The sequence below is a fragment of the Oncorhynchus clarkii genome, unplaced genomic scaffold, assembly GCF_045791955.1.
Source record: "Oncorhynchus clarkii lewisi isolate Uvic-CL-2024 unplaced genomic scaffold, UVic_Ocla_1.0 unplaced_contig_9327_pilon_pilon, whole genome shotgun sequence".
Taxonomy (NCBI): Eukaryota; Metazoa; Chordata; class Actinopteri; order Salmoniformes; family Salmonidae; genus Oncorhynchus; species Oncorhynchus clarkii.
This window is the reverse complement of record NW_027257948.1, coordinates 115,001-132,896: the sequence shown is the minus strand read 5'-3', so window position 1 is coordinate 132,896 and position 17,896 is coordinate 115,001. Positions and strand designations below refer to the sequence as shown.

At 45.9% G+C, this 17,896-nt stretch overlaps 1 protein-coding gene across 2 annotated transcripts in view; it reads left to right on the top strand.

Annotated features, from left to right (window-relative positions):
• The window catches only part of LOC139394172 (protein tweety homolog 3-like), a 72,357-nt gene that overhangs the window by 12,296 nt on the left and 42,165 nt on the right, over positions 1 to 17,896 (top strand). For both annotated transcript variants that reach the window (XM_071142212.1, XM_071142213.1), the window contains exon 2: positions 17,550 to 17,749. In XM_071142212.1, coding sequence (XP_070998313.1) covers positions 17,550 to 17,749 — 200 coding nt within the window. The remainder of the gene's footprint in view (positions 1 to 17,549; positions 17,750 to 17,896) is intronic.

Genomic DNA, 17,896 nt, shown 5'->3' with positions numbered 1-17,896 from the left:
ATGTAATACCCCATAGACCAGTCATTGAGATGTAATACCCCATAGACCAGTCATTGAGATGTAATACCCCATAGACCAGTCATTGAGATGTAATACCCCATAGACCAGTCATTGAGATGTAATACCCCATAGACCAGTCATTGAGATGTAATACCCCATAGACCAGTCATTGAGATGTAATACCCCATAGACCAGTCATTGAGATGTAATACCCCATAGACCAGTCATTGAGATGTAATACCCCATAGACCAGTCATTGAGATGTAATACCCCATAGACCAGTCATTGAGATGTAATACCCCATAGACCAGTCATTGAGATGTAATACCCAATAGACCAGTCATTGAGATGTAATACCCAATAGACCAGTCATTGAGATGTAATACCCAATAGACCAGTCATTGAGATGTAATACCCCATAGACCAGTCATTGAGATGTAATACCCAATAGACCAGTCATTGAGATGTAATACCCCATAGACCAGTCATTGAGATGTAATACCCCATAGACCAGTCATTGAGATGTAATACCCCATAGACCAGTCATTGAGATGTAATACCCCATAGACCAGTCATTGAGATGTAATACCCCATAGACCAGTCATTGAGATGTAATACCCCATAGACCAGTCATTGAGATGTAATACCCCATAGACCAGTCATTGAGATGTAATACCCAATAGAAGGAGATGTGACATAGACCAGTCATTGAGATGTAATACCCAATAGAAGGAGATGTGACATAGACCAGTCATTGAGATGTAATACCCAATAGAAGGAGCAAGTATGACGTCACTGTGTTATTCAACCATCTCAAACGGTACATTAATAAACACAAGTTGCGTCAGAAAAACGGCACCCTATTCCCTATTTTTAACCAGAACCCTATGGTACCTTATTCCCTATATAGTGCACTACTTTTAACCAGAACCCTATGGTACCCTATTCCCTATTTAGTGCACTACCTTTAACCAGAACTCCCATAGGGAATACGGTACCATTTGGGCCACATCCACAGTCTGTCTACTACAACCACAGTCTGTCTACTACAACCACAGTCTGTCTACTACAACCACAGTCTGTCTACTACAACCACAGTCTGTCTACTACAACCACAGTCTGTCTACTACAACCACAGTCTATCTATTACAACCACAGTCTGTCTACTACAACTACAGTCTGTCTATTACAACCACAGTCTGTCTATTACAACTACAGTCTGTCTATTACAACCACAGTCTGTCTACTACAACCACAGTCTGTCTACTACAACCACAGTCTGTCTACTACAACCACAGTCTGTATACTACAACCACAGTCTGTCTATTACAACCACAGTCTGTCTACTACAACCACAGTCTGTCTACCACAACCACAGTCTGTCTATTACAACCACAGTCTGTCTACTACAACCACAGTCTGTCTACCACAACCACAGTCTGTCTACTACAACCACAGTCTGTCTACCACAACCACAGTCTGTCTACTACAACCACAGTCTGTCTACTACAACTACAGTCTGTCTACCACAACCACAGTCGGTCTATTACAACCACAGTCTGTCTACTACAACTACAGTCTGTCTACTACAACCACAGTCTGTCTACCACAACCACAGTCTGTCTACTACAACCACAGTCTGTCTACTATAACCACAGTCTGTCTACTACAACCACAGTCTGTCTACTACAACCACAGTCTGTCTACTACAACCACAGTCTGTCTACCACAACCACAGTCTGTCTACTACAACCACAGTCTGTCTACTACAACTACAGTCTGTCTACCACAACCACAGTCTGTCTACTACAACTACAGTCTGTCTACCACAACCACAGTCTGTCTACTACAACCACAGTCTGTATACTACAACCACAGTCTGTCTACTACAACCACAGTCTGTATACTACAACCACAGTCTGTCTACCACAACTACAGTCTGTCTACCACAACCACAGTCTGTATACTACAACCACAGTCTGTCTACTACAACCACAGTCTGTCTACCACAACTACAGTCTGTCTACCACAACCACAGTCTGTATACTACAACCACAGTCTGTCTACTACAACCACAGTCTGTCTACTACAACCACAGTCTCTCTCCTTCTCTCTCCTTCTCTCTCCTTCTCTCTCCTGCCTCCCAACCCAACCCTGTCTCTGTCTCTCTCCTTCTCTCTCCTTCTCTCTCCTTCTCTCTCCTGCCTCCCAACCCAACCCCGTCTCTGTCTCTCTCCTTCTCTCCCCTTCTCTCTCCTCCTCTCTCCTTCTCTCTCCTTCTCTCTCCTCTCTGTCCTCTCTCCTTCTCTCTCCTTCTCTCTCCTTCTCTCTCCTCTCTCTGTCTCTCTCCTTCTCTCTCCTTCTCTCTCCTTCTCTCTCCTCTCTCTCTCTCTCCTTCTCTCTACTTCTCTCTCCTTCTCTCTCCTTCTCTCTCCTCTCTCTGTCTCTCTCATTCTCTCTCCTGCCTCCCAACCCAACCCTGTCTCTGTCTCTCTCCTTCTCTCTCCTTCTCTCTCCTTCTCTCTCCTTCTCTCTCCTCTCTCTGTCTCTCTCCTTCTCTCTCCTGCCTCCCAACCCAACCCTGTCTCTGTCTCTCTCCTTCTCTCTCCTCTCTCTGTCTCTCTCCTTCTCTCTCCTTCTCTCTCCTTCTCTCTCCTCTCTCTGTCTCTCTCCTTCTCTCTCCTGCCTCCCAACCCAACCCTGTCTCTGTCTCTCTCCTAAATCAGAACTGAACTGTTAAGTACCCATTTCCTCCAAACCCCATTTAGGGGGGACACTAAAACCCTTTGTGTGTGTGTGTGTGTGTGTGTGTGTGTGTGTGTGTGTGTGTGTGTGTGTGTGTGTGTGTGTGTGTGTGTGTGTGTGTGTGTGTGTGTGTGTGTGTGTGTGTGTGTGTGTGTGTGTATAGGTATTCTAAGGGCCCTAATTCAGACTAATTGCATCCTGGCGTGTTTTGGTGCTTGGACTGTTTCTGTGTCGCTGAGCTTTCACCACTGTGTGTGCACAGTACATGAATTTACAGTATGTGTGTCAACTGTTTCTGTGTCGCTAGACATTTAGCATTGTGTGTGTGTGTGTGAGTGTGTCTGGCCTGGTTGTTTGAGGTGAGGTCACAGCTAGCCCCCAGGGGGTCGTTGTCAAGGCGACACGTCTGTAGGTTGTTGTCAAGGCGTTGTGTCTGTAGGGCCGTGTGAAGTCCAGGCTGCGGAGGACGGAATCCCAGAATCCAGACATTCAAACGCAGTTCAACAATATTCAAAAATGTTTTGAACTCAGTAGAACATCCATTAATTAGCCCGTTAATCAGAAGACGTGAACAAAAATGCCTCAGTGATTTGTATTTCTCTGCAACTTTCTGAAGAGGCAAGTCTGTCTGGGTGTTTTTTTTCTCTCTACCAATTTGTGTTGCCGTTAGCGATGATGCTAATGACAACCGTCTTCTGGTAGAGATGAAAAGGCTTTTCTAGAAACCTTCTCCATTAAATGTTAACTACAGAGTAGCCTCTGCCTACCTGGCGGAATAATATCATGATTATATACAGTGGGGCAAAAAAGTATTTTAGTCAGCCACCAATTGTGCAAGTTCTCCCACTTAAAAAGATGAGAGAGGCCTGTAATTTTCATCATAGGTACACTTCAACTATGACAGAAAAAATGATAATTTTTTTCTCCAGAAAATCACATTGTAGGATTTTTAATGAATTTATTTGCAAGTCCAGTGGCCATTTTGTTTAGCTAACGCTGCAGTCACGAGTGCTACAGAAACATCACTAACAGAACAACGGTCTCTGGCTGGTGCAGACCTCAAAAGTGGTCTCAGGGGTCGCGTAGAAAAATGGAAAATGGGCAAAAAAAATATTGCTGAGTTTTCTAAATGCAGATCTAACATGCTTCTTGTTGTAATTTCTGCTCAGCATCAGACACATCTTGTGTGTTGTGTTGCACTTCTCTCCTCCCTGGCGTTCTATCAGCAGACATGGCTCTGACTGGTGTGTAGCTCCTTGTCTCTCCTCTCTAACTGGTGTGTAGCTCCTTGTCTCTCCTCCCTGGCGTTCTATCAGCAGACATGGCTCTGACTGGTGTGTAGCTCATTATCTCTCCTCTCTGACTGGTGTGTAGCTCCTTGTCTCTCCTCTCTGACTGGTGTATAGCTCCTTGTCTCTCCTCTCTGGCTGGTGTGTAGCTCCTTGTCTCTCCTCTCTGACTGGTGTGTAGCTCCTTGTCTCTCCTCTCTGACTGGTGTGTAGCTCCTTGTCTCTCCTCTCTGACTGGTGTGTAGCTCCTTGTCTCTCCTCTCTGACTGGTGTGTAGCTCCTTGTCTCCCCTCTCTGACTGGTGTGTAGCTCCTTGTCTCTCCTCTCTGACTGGTGTGTAGCTCCTTGTCTCTCCTCTCTGACTGGTGTGCAGCTCCTTGTCTCTCCTCTCTGGCTGGTGTGTAGCTCCTTGTCTCTCCTCTCTGACTGGTGTGTAGCTCCTTGTCTCTCCTCTCTGACTGGTGTGTAGCTCCTTGTCTCTCCTCTCTGACTGGTGTGTAGCTCCTTGTCTCTCCTCTCTGACTGGTGTGTAGCTCCTTGTCTCTCCTCTCTGACTGGTGTGTAGCTCCTTGTCTCTCCTCTCTGACTGGTGTGTAGCTCCTTGTCTCTCCTCTCTGACTGGTGTGTAGCTCCTTGTCTCTCCTCTCTGACTGGTGTGTAGCTCCTTGTCTCTCCTCTCTGACTGGTGTGTAGCTCCTTGTCTCTCCTCTCTGACTGATGTGTAGCTCCTTGTCTCTCCTCTCTGACTGGTGTGTAGCTCCTTGTCTCTCCTCTCTGACTGGTGTGTAGCTCCTTGTCTCTCCTCTCTGACTGGTGTGTAGCTCCTTGTCTCTCCTCTCTGACTGGTGTGTAGCTCCTTGTCTCTCCTCTCTGACTGGTGTGTAGCTCCTTGTCTCTCCTCTCTGACTGGTGTGTAGCTCCTTGTCTCTCCTCTCTGGCTGGTGTGTAGCTCCTTGTCTCTCCTCTCTGACTGGTGTGTAGCTCCTTGTCTCTCCTCTCTGACTGGTGTGTAGCTCCTTGTCTCTCCTCTCTGACTGGTGTGTAGCTCCTTGTCTCTCCTCTCTGGCTGGTGTGTAGCTCCTTGTCTCTCCTCTCTGACTGGTGTGTAGCTCCTTGTCTCTCCTCACTGACTGGTGTGTAGCTCCTTGTCTCTCCTCTCTGACTGGTGTGCAGCTCCTTGTCTCTGGTACTTTTCTCAGTGTTACTATGGTCTACTTCTCAGTGTTACTGTGGTCTACTTCTCAGTGTTACTGTGGTCTACTTTTCTCAGTGTTACTGTGGTCTACTTGTCTCAGTGTTACTGTGGTCTACTTTTCTCAGTGTTACTGTGGTCTACTTTTCTCAGTGTTACTGTGGTCTACTTTTCTCAGTGTTACTGTGGTCTACTTTTCTCAGTGTTACTGTAGTCTACTTGTCTCTGGTAAAATGCAAGATCGACTTCAGGCAAATGATTAGGAAATGTAGCTGGCTCCATTCTTTCTATAATAAACATTAGAACTATGCATTGTTTTTTTTCCTTCTAGAAAAGACCTTGACCTTTTTTTCATTTTAAACTCATTTACTTGTGTGGTTACCAGCACTTCTGTTGTCATCTGATGAAAATGAAGCTCTTTTCTGTGAAGGAAAACTATAGTTGTTCTGATCGCTCTGTCGAAGCAAAGAAAACACTGTTGACTTTCAACATAAAACTATACAGATGTGTGAGCTCTAACGTGACCCATGGGTTTCCTGTTGTGGACTTACAACATCCGGGTTGGTTATTTTTCTCTATAAAATGTGTGATTTTGAGAATGAAAACGTGGAAAAACTAAACGGAATCAGGCAAAAAAAGATTAGACTGATTTTATAGGGCCCTACATCTGTTTGTATGTATAGGGGGGCTATTCAGTATGAGGTCACTGTTGGGAGGGGGGGGGGGGTATAGACGCTCAGAGGGAGATGGTGAACGGATAGAGATGGAGGGAGAGAGGGAACTGAGAGAGGGAAGAAGGGAGGGGTGTTGTCTGTAGTGAAAGAAGGCTCTCTCTCTCGCTCTCTTTCGCTCAGCTTTAGATGGCCCAGTCTATCTTGTCTGAGAGGCTTTCATGCTTCTCTCTCCAGCTGACACACACACACACACACACACACACACACACACACACACACACACACACACACTGAGCCCTCTGTGTTTCTCTGTGATGTGATTGACCACCAGATGATTAGTATGCGGTCGAAGAGAGAAGCTTAAAAACAGGGACACTAAACACACCCACGCGTGCATGTGTAGTCCAACTGCTCTGTATCCACAGCGCTGGTCTACTCCTCGACAACGGCTGGGTCCGGAACGCTGACTGTTGGAATTCTGTGGGAACAACGGAATACTCTTAAAGAGCTGTAATCTCAGGGTTCTTTAAGGCAGTGGACACGTGTGTGTGTGTGTGTGTGTGTGTGTGTGTGTGTGTGTGTGTGTGTGTGTGTGTGTGTGTGTGTGTGTGTGTGTGTGTGTGTGTGTGTGTGTGTGTGTGTGTGTGGAGGGGGGGGAAACACAGAGTCAGCTAAAAGAACAGCAGTGGAACAGCTGTTGAGCATTACAGAGGAGACATGACTACAGCTATACGCCTGTGTGCATGATGGGAAAGACAGACACACACAGGGAGACTCCTGAAACCTGTCACAACTCCTGAAGGACGGCCACAGGATTGACTCCGACATTCCGACCAATAGGAAACAGTCATGTAGTTCTAATGTGAAGGTGAACATTCTGAAGCAGTGATTGTCTTAATGCTGGTCCTGAGGGGGGCACAATCTGCACATGTTAAGGTTTTACATAGCACGTAACACCTGATTCCACTAATCAACTCTTCCCAAGCACTTAACACCTGATTCCACTAATCAACTCATCAATAAACCTTTGATTAGTGGAATCATACATGTAGTGATATGGAAAAAACAATAATGTACTTCTAGTATCCCCAGGACTAGTATCCCCAGGACTAGTATCCCCAGGACTAGTATCCACAGGACTAGTATCCCCAGGACTAGGATCCCCAGGACTAGGATCCCCAGGACTAGTATCCTCAGGACTAGGATCCCCAGGATTAGTATCCCCAGGACTAGGATCCCCAGGACTAGGATCCCCAGGACTAGTATCCCCAGGACTAGTATCCACAGGACTAGTATCCCCAGGACTAGCATCCCCAGGACTAGTATCCCCAGGACTAGTATCCCCAGGACTAGTATACCCAGGACTAGGATCCCCAGGACTAGTATTCCCAGGACTATTATCAAGAAACACTGGTATCCCCAGGACTAGTATCCCCAGGACTAGTATCCCCAGGACTAGTTTCCCCAGGATTAGTATCCCCAGGACTAGGATCCCCAGGACTAGTATCCCCAGGACTAGGATCCCCAGGACTAGTATCCCCAGGACTAGGATCCCCAGGACTAGTATCCCCAGGACTAGGATCCCCAGGACTAGTATCCCCAGGACTAGTATCCCCAGGACTAGTATCCCCAGGACTAGTATCAAGAAACACTGGTCTAAAGGCATTAGGCAGAGCCACAGTGATCCCTCCCTCTACATACCTCTATGACTCTAGCATTAGGCAGAGCCAGAACCACAGTGATCCCTCCCTCCCTCTACATACCTCTATGACTCTAGCATTAGGCAGAGCCAGAACCACATCCCTCCCTCTACATACCTCTATGACTCTGGCATTAGGCAGAACCAGACCACAGTGATCCCACCCTCCCTCTACATACCTCTATGACTCTAGCATTAGGCAGAGCCAGAACCACATCCCTCCCTCTACATACCTCTATGACTCTGGCATTAGGCAGAACCAGACCACAGTGATCCCTCCCTCTACCTACCTCTATGACTCTGGCATTAGGCAGAGCCAGACCACAGTGATCCCTCCCTCCCTCTACCTACCTCTATGACTCCTGGCATTAGGCAGAGCCAGACCACAGTATCCCTCCCTCTACCTACCTCTATGACTCTGGCATTAGGCAGAGCCACAGTGATACCTCCCTCTACATACCTCTATGACTCTGGCATTAGGCAGAGCCAGAACCACAGTGATCCCTCCCTCTACCCACCTCTATGACTCTGGCATTAGGCAGAACCAGACCACAGTGATCCCTCCCTCTACCTACCTCTATGACTCTGGCATTAGGCAGAGCCAGACCACAGTGATCCCTCCCTCCCTCTACCTAACTCTATGACTCTGGCATTAGGCAGAGCCAGACCACAGTATCCCTCCCTCTACCTACCTCTATGACTCTGGCATTAGGCAGAGCCACAGTGATCCATCCCTCTACATACCTCTATGACTCTAGCATTAGGCGGAGCCAGAACCACAGTGATCCCTCCCTCTACCTACCTCTATGACTCTAGCATTAGGCAGAGCCAGAACCACAGTGATCCCTCCCTCTACCTACCTCTATGACTCTGGCATTAGGCATAGCCAGACCACAGTGATCCCTCCCTCTACATACCTCTATGACTCTGGCATTAGGCAGAACCAGACCACAGTGATCCCTCCCTCTACCTACCTCTATGACTCTGGCATTAGGCAGAGCCAGACCACAGTATCCCTCCCTCTACATACCTCTATGACTCTGGCATTAGGCAGAGCCAGAACCACAGTGAGGTGGTGCCAAGGTTTAACTTGGGAATCCACTGTCATTGGAGAGATAGTAGGCGGTCTGTCCTGACCTCTCTCTGTACAACAGGGTCAGATCAGTGGAGGAGATCTGATCTATCCTGTCGGGACACACACACACACTCTCTGCCAGGCGGAAAGTAGGTCTGTGTTCTTTGGTGTCTATCTCTCCCCTCCCCCATCGTACCTCGCCTCCTTTAAACCACTAATTGATATAACACACACACACACACACACACACACACACACACACACACACACACACACACACACACACACACACACACACACACACACACACACACACACACACATACACACACACACACACACACACACACACAGAGAGAGAGAGAGCAGTAGCTAATTGATCTCTGTGTAATCCTCTCAGTGAGTTAGGATGACAGTTTTTTAACTCCAGTTAGACAGTATCAGACATCACAGCTGATACTGAGCAGCGCTTCTCTCTCTGGTCCTGACGAGGTAAACAACATGTCGCTGGAGGTTCTTTTCTGCACTGTTGAACCGATTCAGGAAATGTGGAGGAGGAGGAGGAGGAGGAAGAGGAGGAGTTCAGATGAAGTGTCCGAAAGAGGAAATCACGGGCGGTCTTTCCGGTTCCTCTGGAAACCGGATACATCCGGGTACCTCAGAACCCAGATAGATACCAGACACCAAGACCTTACAACTGGTCCCAGATAGATACCAGACACCAAGACCTTACAACTGGTCCCAGATAGATACCAGACACCAAGACCTTACAACTGGTCCCAGATAGATACCAGACACCAAGACCTTACAACTGGTCCCAGATAGATACCAGACACCAAGACCTTACAACTGGTCTCAGATAGATACCAGACACCAAGACCTTACAACTGGTCCCAGATCTGTGCACTACCTATGTCACACCCTCTAGCTCTTTGTGGGTGTCTCTCTCTCTCTCTCTAATAAAATATTAAGGGTTTTCTATATTCCAATAGAAATGCATCCCCCCCTCCAATACACACCTAGGCTCAGTCCCAAAACCCCCTTCTCTCTCCCACTGTCACCCCTACCAGCCCCCCCTCCAATAGCCACTCTCTACACACCTAGGCTCAGTCCCAAATCCCCTTCTCTCTCCCACTGTCACCCCTACCAGCCCCCCCTCCAATAGCCACTCTCTACACACCTAGGCTCAGTCCCAAATCCCCTTCTCTCTCTCACTGTCACCCCTACCAGCCCCCCCTCCAATAGCCACTCTCTACACACCTAGGCTCAGTCCCAAATCCCCTTTTCTCTCCCTTCACTCTACCCTCACTCACCCGAAAGGATACTATTAGTATGTGGAATCGATGCATGTTGTGATTCTGTGTCCAAGCATGACTCTCTAAGTCGCTTGGATAAAATTGCCTCCTATAAGACATACAGAGCCTTCAGAAAGTATTCAGACCCCTTGACTTTTTACACATTTTGTTGCGTTAAAGCCTTATTCTAAAATGGATTAAATCGTTTTTTCCCCCTCATCAATCCCTCACCATACCCCATAATGACAAAGCAAAAAGCTTGGCACACCTGTATTTGGGGAGTTTCTCCCATTCTTCTCTGCAGATCTTCTCAAGCTCTGTCAGGTTGGATGGGGACCGTTGCTGCACAGCTATTTTCAGGTCTCTCCAGAGAGGTTTGATCGGGTTCAAGTCCGGGCTCTGGTCGGGCCACTCAAGGACATTCAGAGACTTGTCCCAAAGCCACCTCTGTGTTGTCTTGGCTATGTGCTCGGGGTCGTTGTCCTGTTGGAAGTTGAACCTTCACCCCAGTCTGAGGTCTTGAGGTTTTCATTAAGGATCTCTCTGTACGCCTCCTGAGTGGCGCAGTGGTCTAAGGTACTGCATCGCAGTGCTTGATGCGTCACTACAAACCCGGGTTCGATCTCAGGCTGTGTCAGAACCGGCCGTGACCGGGAGTCTCATAGGGTGACGCACAATTGTCAGGTTTTGGCCAATTTACTTTTTTACTTAGCTCATCGCGCTCTAGCGACTCCTTGTGGCAGGCCGGGCACATGCAGGCTGACTTCAGTAGTCAATTGAACAGTGTTTCCTCCGACACATTGGTGCAGCTGGTGCCCGGGTGCAGTGGGCCGGCGTTAAGGAGCGAGGTTTGGCAGGTCATGTTTCAGAGGACATGACTCGACCTTCGCCTCTCCCAAACCCGTTGGGGAGTTGCAGCGATGAGACAAGATTGTAATTGGATATGACGAAATCGGGGAGAAAAAGTGTGATAATTAAAAAAAAAAGGATCTCTCTATACCCTGCTCCGTTCATCTTTGCCTCGATCCTGATTAGTCTCCCAGTCCCTGTCGCTGAAAAAAAGCTTTACTGACAGTTCCTTTGACCTCATGACCTGGTTTTTGCTCTGACATTCACTGTCAACTCTGGGACCTTATATAGCCTTTCCAAATCATGTCCAATCAATTGAATTATCACAAGCAAGTTGTAGAAACATCTCAAGGATGATCAATGGAAACAGAATGCACCAGAGCTCAATTTCGAGTCTCATAGCAAAGGGTCTGAATACTTATGTAAAAAATAATGTATTTCTGTTTTTTATTTTTCATAAATTTGCAAACATTTCTAAAAACATGTTTTTGCTTTGTCTTTATGGGGCATTGTGTGTATATTGCTGAGAATATATATATATATATATATATATATATATATATATATATTTAGTTTTTTAAATCCATTTTAGATACGGCTGTAATGTAACAAAATGTGGAAAAAGTCAAGGGGTCTGAATACTTTCGGAAGGCGCTGTATATTATTATATTATGCTGGGGTTGGAATTGAACCTTGTATTGACCTAACAGGATGGAATGGACACTATACACTGCTACAGTATAGCCAGGGGAAAGGGACCTGGGCTGTGGGTTTGGAATTGAACCCTAATTGGCCTAACAGGATGGAATGGACACTATACACTGCTACAGTATAGCCAGGGGAAAGGGACCTGGGCTGTGGGTTTGGAATTGAACCCTAATTGACCTAACAGGATGGAATGGACACTATACACTGCTACAGTATAGCCAGGGGAAAGGGACCTGGGCTGTGGGTTTGGAATTGAACCTTGTATTGACCTAACAGGATGGAATGGACACTATACACTGCTACAGTATAGCCAGGGGAAAGGGACCTGGGCTGTGGGTTTGGAATTGAACCCTAATTGGCCTAACAGGATGGAATGGACACTATACACTGCTACAGTATAGCCAGGGGAAAGGGACCTGGGCTGTGGGTTTGGAATTGAACCCTAATTGACCTAACAGGATGGAATGGACACTATACACTGCTACAGTATAGCCAGGGGAAAGGGACCTGGGCTGTGGGCTTGGAATTGAACCCTAATTGACCTAACAGGATGGAATGGACACTATACACTGCTACAGTATAGCCAGGGGAAAGGGACCTGGGCTGTGGGGTTGGAATTGAACCCTAATTGACCTAACAGGATGGAATGGACACTACACACTGCTACAGTATAGCCAGGGGAAAGGGACCTGGGCTGTGGGGTTGGAATTGAACCCTAATTGACCTAACAGGATGGAATGGACACTACACACTGCTACAGTATAGCCAGGGGAAAGGGACCTGGGCTGTGGGTTTGGAATTGAACCCTAATTGACCTAACAGGATGGAATGGACACTATACACTGCTACAGTATAGCCAGGGGAAAGGGACCTGGGCTGTGGGTTTGGAATTGAACCCTAATTGACCTAACAGGATGGAATGGACACTACACACTGCTACAGTATAGCCAGGGGAAAGGGACCTGGGCTGTGGGCTTGGAATTGAACCCTAATTGACCTAACAGGATGGAATGGACACTACACACTGCTACAGTATAGCCAGGGGAAAGGGACCTGGGCTGTGGGTTTGGAATCGATCCTTGTGGTTCATTTAACAATAATAATTGAATGTATCTTCTGTCGCACTCTGGTGTCACATCAGTGACTGTCTGTTCTGTAGGGTAGTACTGTCTCCTCTGTTCCCATGGTAGTATTTATTAAAAGTCGACTTTGGGCAACAATGTGGGCTTTAAACGGTATAACTGATCGATGCACCATTCTACCAGTTCATGTAATGCTTTACAAACACAAGATAGATGGATGAAGAAGATATTTGGCTACTGAGGTGCCGTTTCTTACCGTTCCCTACAGCTTCCGTCCTAAATGAGATCCTGTGAAATGGCGTCAACACATACTGGAGGAGCTACTGGTTAGCTACAGTGGTTAGCATCAGTGGTTAGCTACAGTGGTTAGCTACAGTGGTTAGCATCAGTGGTTAGCTACAGTGGTTAGCATCAGTGGTTAGCTACAGTGGTCAGCATCAGTGGTTAGCTACAGTGGTTAGCATCAGTGGTTAGCTACAGTGGTTAGCTACAGTGGTTAGCTACAGTGGTTAGCATCAGAGGTTAGCTACAGTGGTTAGCTACAGTGGTTAGCATCAGTGGTTAGCATCAGTGGTTAGCATCAGTGGTTAGCATCAGTGGTTAGCATCAGTGGTTAGCTACAGTGGTTAGTATCAGTGGTTAGCTACAGTGGATAGCTACAGAGGCTACCTTAGCTGATGACCAGAATGACACATTGATGAACCACCGAAGGAAAAGTGAGGAAGAGGCGGAGTTGGATCAGGGTTTTTTTTTCATACCCAAAGTCGACATTTTATTTATTGACCCTTATTTGACTGGGTCAGTTGACTCATTTGACTGGGTCACATTCTCATTTACAGCAACAACCTGGGGAAGAGGAGAGGGGACAAATCAGCCAATTGAAAGCTAGGGATGATTAGCTGGCCATGATGGTATGAGGGCCAGGTTGGAAATGTAGCGAGGACACCGGAGTTAACAGCCCTACTGTTCGGATAAGTACCATGGCAGCCCTACCGTTCGGATAAGTACCATGGCAGCCCTACTGTTCAGATAAGTACCATGGCAGAGTCTCTGGTTCTATCTCTCTCCATCTCTGGATGTCATTGAACTAGGCTCTGGACACCGACATCGATGGAAGCAGAGAAAATGTGTTGTTTCGCATTCCACAAGAATGCTTTCTGTCGAGGTAACATTCAAGAGCAGAAGTGTCCCATTTCTATACGTTTTGTTGAGATGGTGACATTGTTCATTTGTTTATGTCGTCATGTCCAGCTAATCCAAATGACCTGGTGTAGTGACCTAATGGGGTCACTGTAGCTACGCTAGTCGCTAGCTGTACACGGTGTAAAGCCGGGGTATTGAAACCTTACCCGTGGCGGGTCCGAAGTACTGCTGGTTTTCTGTTCTACCTTGATAATCCCAGAACTCAGCCACCTGGGGCTGTTGTGTGAAGATGGTATCTCTTCGCCCGTAGCACAATTCCTTTGGAACTTGTCTTAGATTGTTGTCAGCAGCTGCAGAATTCCTGTCCACTATTCCGGAACCTACAGACATTGTCCCGGGTGTGTTCCGGAGCAGAATGCTGTTCCATGTGTATCCTGGAGGAAGGGGAGCTTTCAGAGCAGACACATCATGTGTTATATCATGTCACAGATAAAGACCATACACCATATATAATGTTATGTCACATGCTTCGTCAACAAGCTACTCATAGTTCAAACCTTTGGCGGCCCCTCCCTTCTTTCTCTCTCTCTTTCCTTTCATCTTCTGCCAGACATGCATCATTCTCCCATCCCCCTCCTGCTCTCCCTCATCTGGTTCTCTCTTTCTCTGTTTTTTTGAGTCAGACAAACATCTCTCTTTCTCTGTTTTTTTGAGTCAGACAAACACCTCTCGCTCTCTCTTTCTCTCTCTCTCTTTCTCTCTCTCTCTCTCTCTCTCTCTCTCTCTTTCTCTCTTTCTCTCACTTTCTCTCTCTCTCTCTCTTTCTCTCTCTCTCTTCCTCTCTCTCTCTCTCTCTTTCTCTCTCTCTCTTTCTCTCTCTCTCTCTCTCTTCCTCTCTTTCTCTCTCTCTCTCTCTTTCTCTCTCTCTTTCTCTCTCTCTCTCTCTCTTCCTCTCTTTCTCTCTCTCTCTCTCTTTCTCTCTCTCTCTATCTCTCACCACCCCAGGCCACGATTAAATTACATTTTGACAGTTGATTCATAACCTTAGGTTAACTAGAAACCTTCAGATGTCCTCTTTTCAATAATATATATATAATGTAGATGTGAAAAATCATGAGCTGTGTTTCTCTACTTCACTAGTCTCAATGCCATCTTTACATCTGGATTAGTTTTGATAGTCTATAGTAGACTATAGTTTAGGTGGATTAGTTTTGATAGACTATAGTAGACTATAGTTTAGGTGGATTAGTTTTGATACTCTACAGTAGACTATAGTTTAGGTGGATTAGTTTTGATAGACTACAGTAGACTATAGTTTAGGTGGATTAGTTTTAATACTCTACAGTAGACTATAGTTTAGGTGGATTAGTTTTGATAGACTACAGTAGACTATAGTTTAGGTGGATTAGTTTTGATAGACTACAGTAGACTATAGTTTAGGTGGATTAGTTTTGATAGTTTAGGTGGATTAGTTTTGATAGACTACAGTAAACTAGTTTAGGTGGATTGGTTTTGTTAGTTTAGGTGGATTAGTTTTGATACTCTACAGTAGACTATAGTTTAGGTGGATTAGTTTTGATAGACTACAGTAGACTATAGTTTAGGTGGATTAGTTTTGATAGACTGCAGTAGACTATAGTTTAGGTGGATTAGTTTTGATAGACTGCAGTAGACTATAGTTTAGGTGGATTAGTTTTGATAGACTACAGTAGACTATAGTTTAGGTGGATTAGTTTTGATAGACTGCAGTAGACTATAGTTTAGGTGGATTAGTTTTGATAGACTGCAGTAGACTATAGTTTAGGTGGATTAGTTTTGATAGTTTAGGTGGATTAGTTTTGATAGACTGCAGTAGACTAGTTGAGGTGGATTAGTTTTGATAGACTACAGTAGACTATAGTTTAGGTGGATTAGTTTTGATAGACTACAGTAGACTATAGTTTAGGTGGATTAGTTTTGATAGACTACAGTAGACTATAGTTTAGGTGGATTAGTTTTGATAGACTGCAGTAGACTATAGTTTAGGTGGATTAGTTTTGATAGACTGCAGTAGACTATAGTTTAGGTGGATTAGTTTTGATAGACTACAGTAGACTATAGTTTAGGTGGATTAGTTTTGATAGACTGCAGTAGACTATAGTTTAGGTGGATTAGTTTTGATAGACTGCAGTAGACTATAGTTTAGGTGGATTAGTTTTGATAGTTTAGGTGGATTAGTTTTGATAGACTGCAGTAGACTAGTTGAGGTGGATTAGTTTTGATAGACTACAGTAGACTATAGTTTAGGTGGATTAGTTTTGATAGACTACAGTAGACTATAGTTTAGGTGGATTAGTTTTGATAGACTACAGTAGACTATAGTTTAGGTGGATTAGTTTTGATAGACTACAGTAGACTATAGTTTAGGTGGATTAGTTTTGATAGACTACAGTAGACTATAGTTTAGGTGGATTAGTTTTGATAGTCTACAGTAGACTATAGTTTAGGTGGATTAGTTTTGATAGACTACAGTAGACTATAGTTTAGGTGGCGCCTACTGTAGGAATACACTTGATACTTGTATGTCGAGGATGATTTTGGGTGAGAGGGAGGATGATTTTGGGCGAGAGGGAGGATGATTTTGGGTGAGAGGGAGGATGATTTTGGGCGAGAGGGAGGATAATTTTGGGTGAGAGGAGGATGATTTGGGGTGAGAGGGAGGATGATTTTGGGTGAGAGGGAGGATGATTTGGGGTGAGAGGGAGGATGATTTTGGGTGAGAGGGAGGATGATTTTGGGCGAGAGGGAGGATGATTTTGATACCTGCCTCATTGACTCGACTGCCCCTGCATGGAGAGAAGGAGAGCTGCAGGTTTTGCAGTGAACGCATCTAAATCACCAGGCTCATTTGAATTTCAACAGGAAAATGATCTGCAACCAAATGAAGATCTGACATCTGCATCTATAAAGTTCAGCTCTACACGAGATCCTACTGTAGGAGTTAGTGATGGGGGGCGGGGGGGGGGGGGGGTGTTCACTTGAGGCCGCTTTGTGTTAATTTACAATCAACTTCCTCTTCTCTTCCTGTACCTTACAACCCTCATTGTGACATCATATCCTCTTTCCTCCATTTCCCCCGCCTCTTGTGTTTCTGTCAAAATGGCCCCCAGAAAAGGGAGCAGCTCGCCGGGCGCGCGGACGTCAGTTCAACGTCTACATTAGATTTAACATTAGATTGACTCGTCCTCTAACGTGGATTCAACACTGTGTTTGAACCTAGAGTCAGTTGATTTAACGTGGATTCAACACTGTGTTTGAACCTAGAGTCAGTTGATTTAACGTGGATTCAACACTGTGTTTGAACCTAGAGTCAGTTGATTTAACGTGGATTCAACACTCTGTTTGATCCTAAAGTCAGTTGATTTAAAGGTTTAAAAAGGCGAAAGCGGAAAGAAAAGACAAACATTCCCCAGATTCCATTATGTTGATGTCTTTCTGTTAATCAGTTTTCCACGTTAATTCAACGTCATCACATTTGAGACTGGTGGTGGTGGTGGTGGTGGTTGTTGTTGTTGTTGTTGTTGTTGTGGTGGGTTGTTGTTGTGGTGGGTTGTTGTTGTTGTGGTGGGTTGTTGTTGTTGTGGTGGGTTGTTGTTATTGTGGCGGGTTGTTGTTGTTGTTGTTGTTGAAATGACGTGAAAGCAACGTAGATTCAACCAGTTTGTGTCCAGTTGGAAAGGCTTGTTTCTGTACAGGGACAAAATGGGATTACTGACTTGTGATGTCATATCCTGTCTGTCTCTCTCTCTCTCCCCCCAGTCGGTGCTGTTGCTAGGCGGAATAGCGTTGGTGTGTCTGGCTCTGGACCTCCTCTTCCTCCTCTTCTACTCTTTCTGGCTGTGCTGCCGACGACGCAAGACCCATGACGACACACGTTCTCACTCACACACACACCAGCCCCCCAACCCTGACTGCTGTTGTACAGCCTGGTGTGTCATCATCGCCACGCTCGTCTGCAGGTTAGTGGTAACACACACACACGCACACACACACGCACACGCGCACACACACACACACACACACAGACACACACACACACAGACACACACACACACACACGTAGGGCTACACGGATACACACACAGACACATGTTCTACCAGTCTGT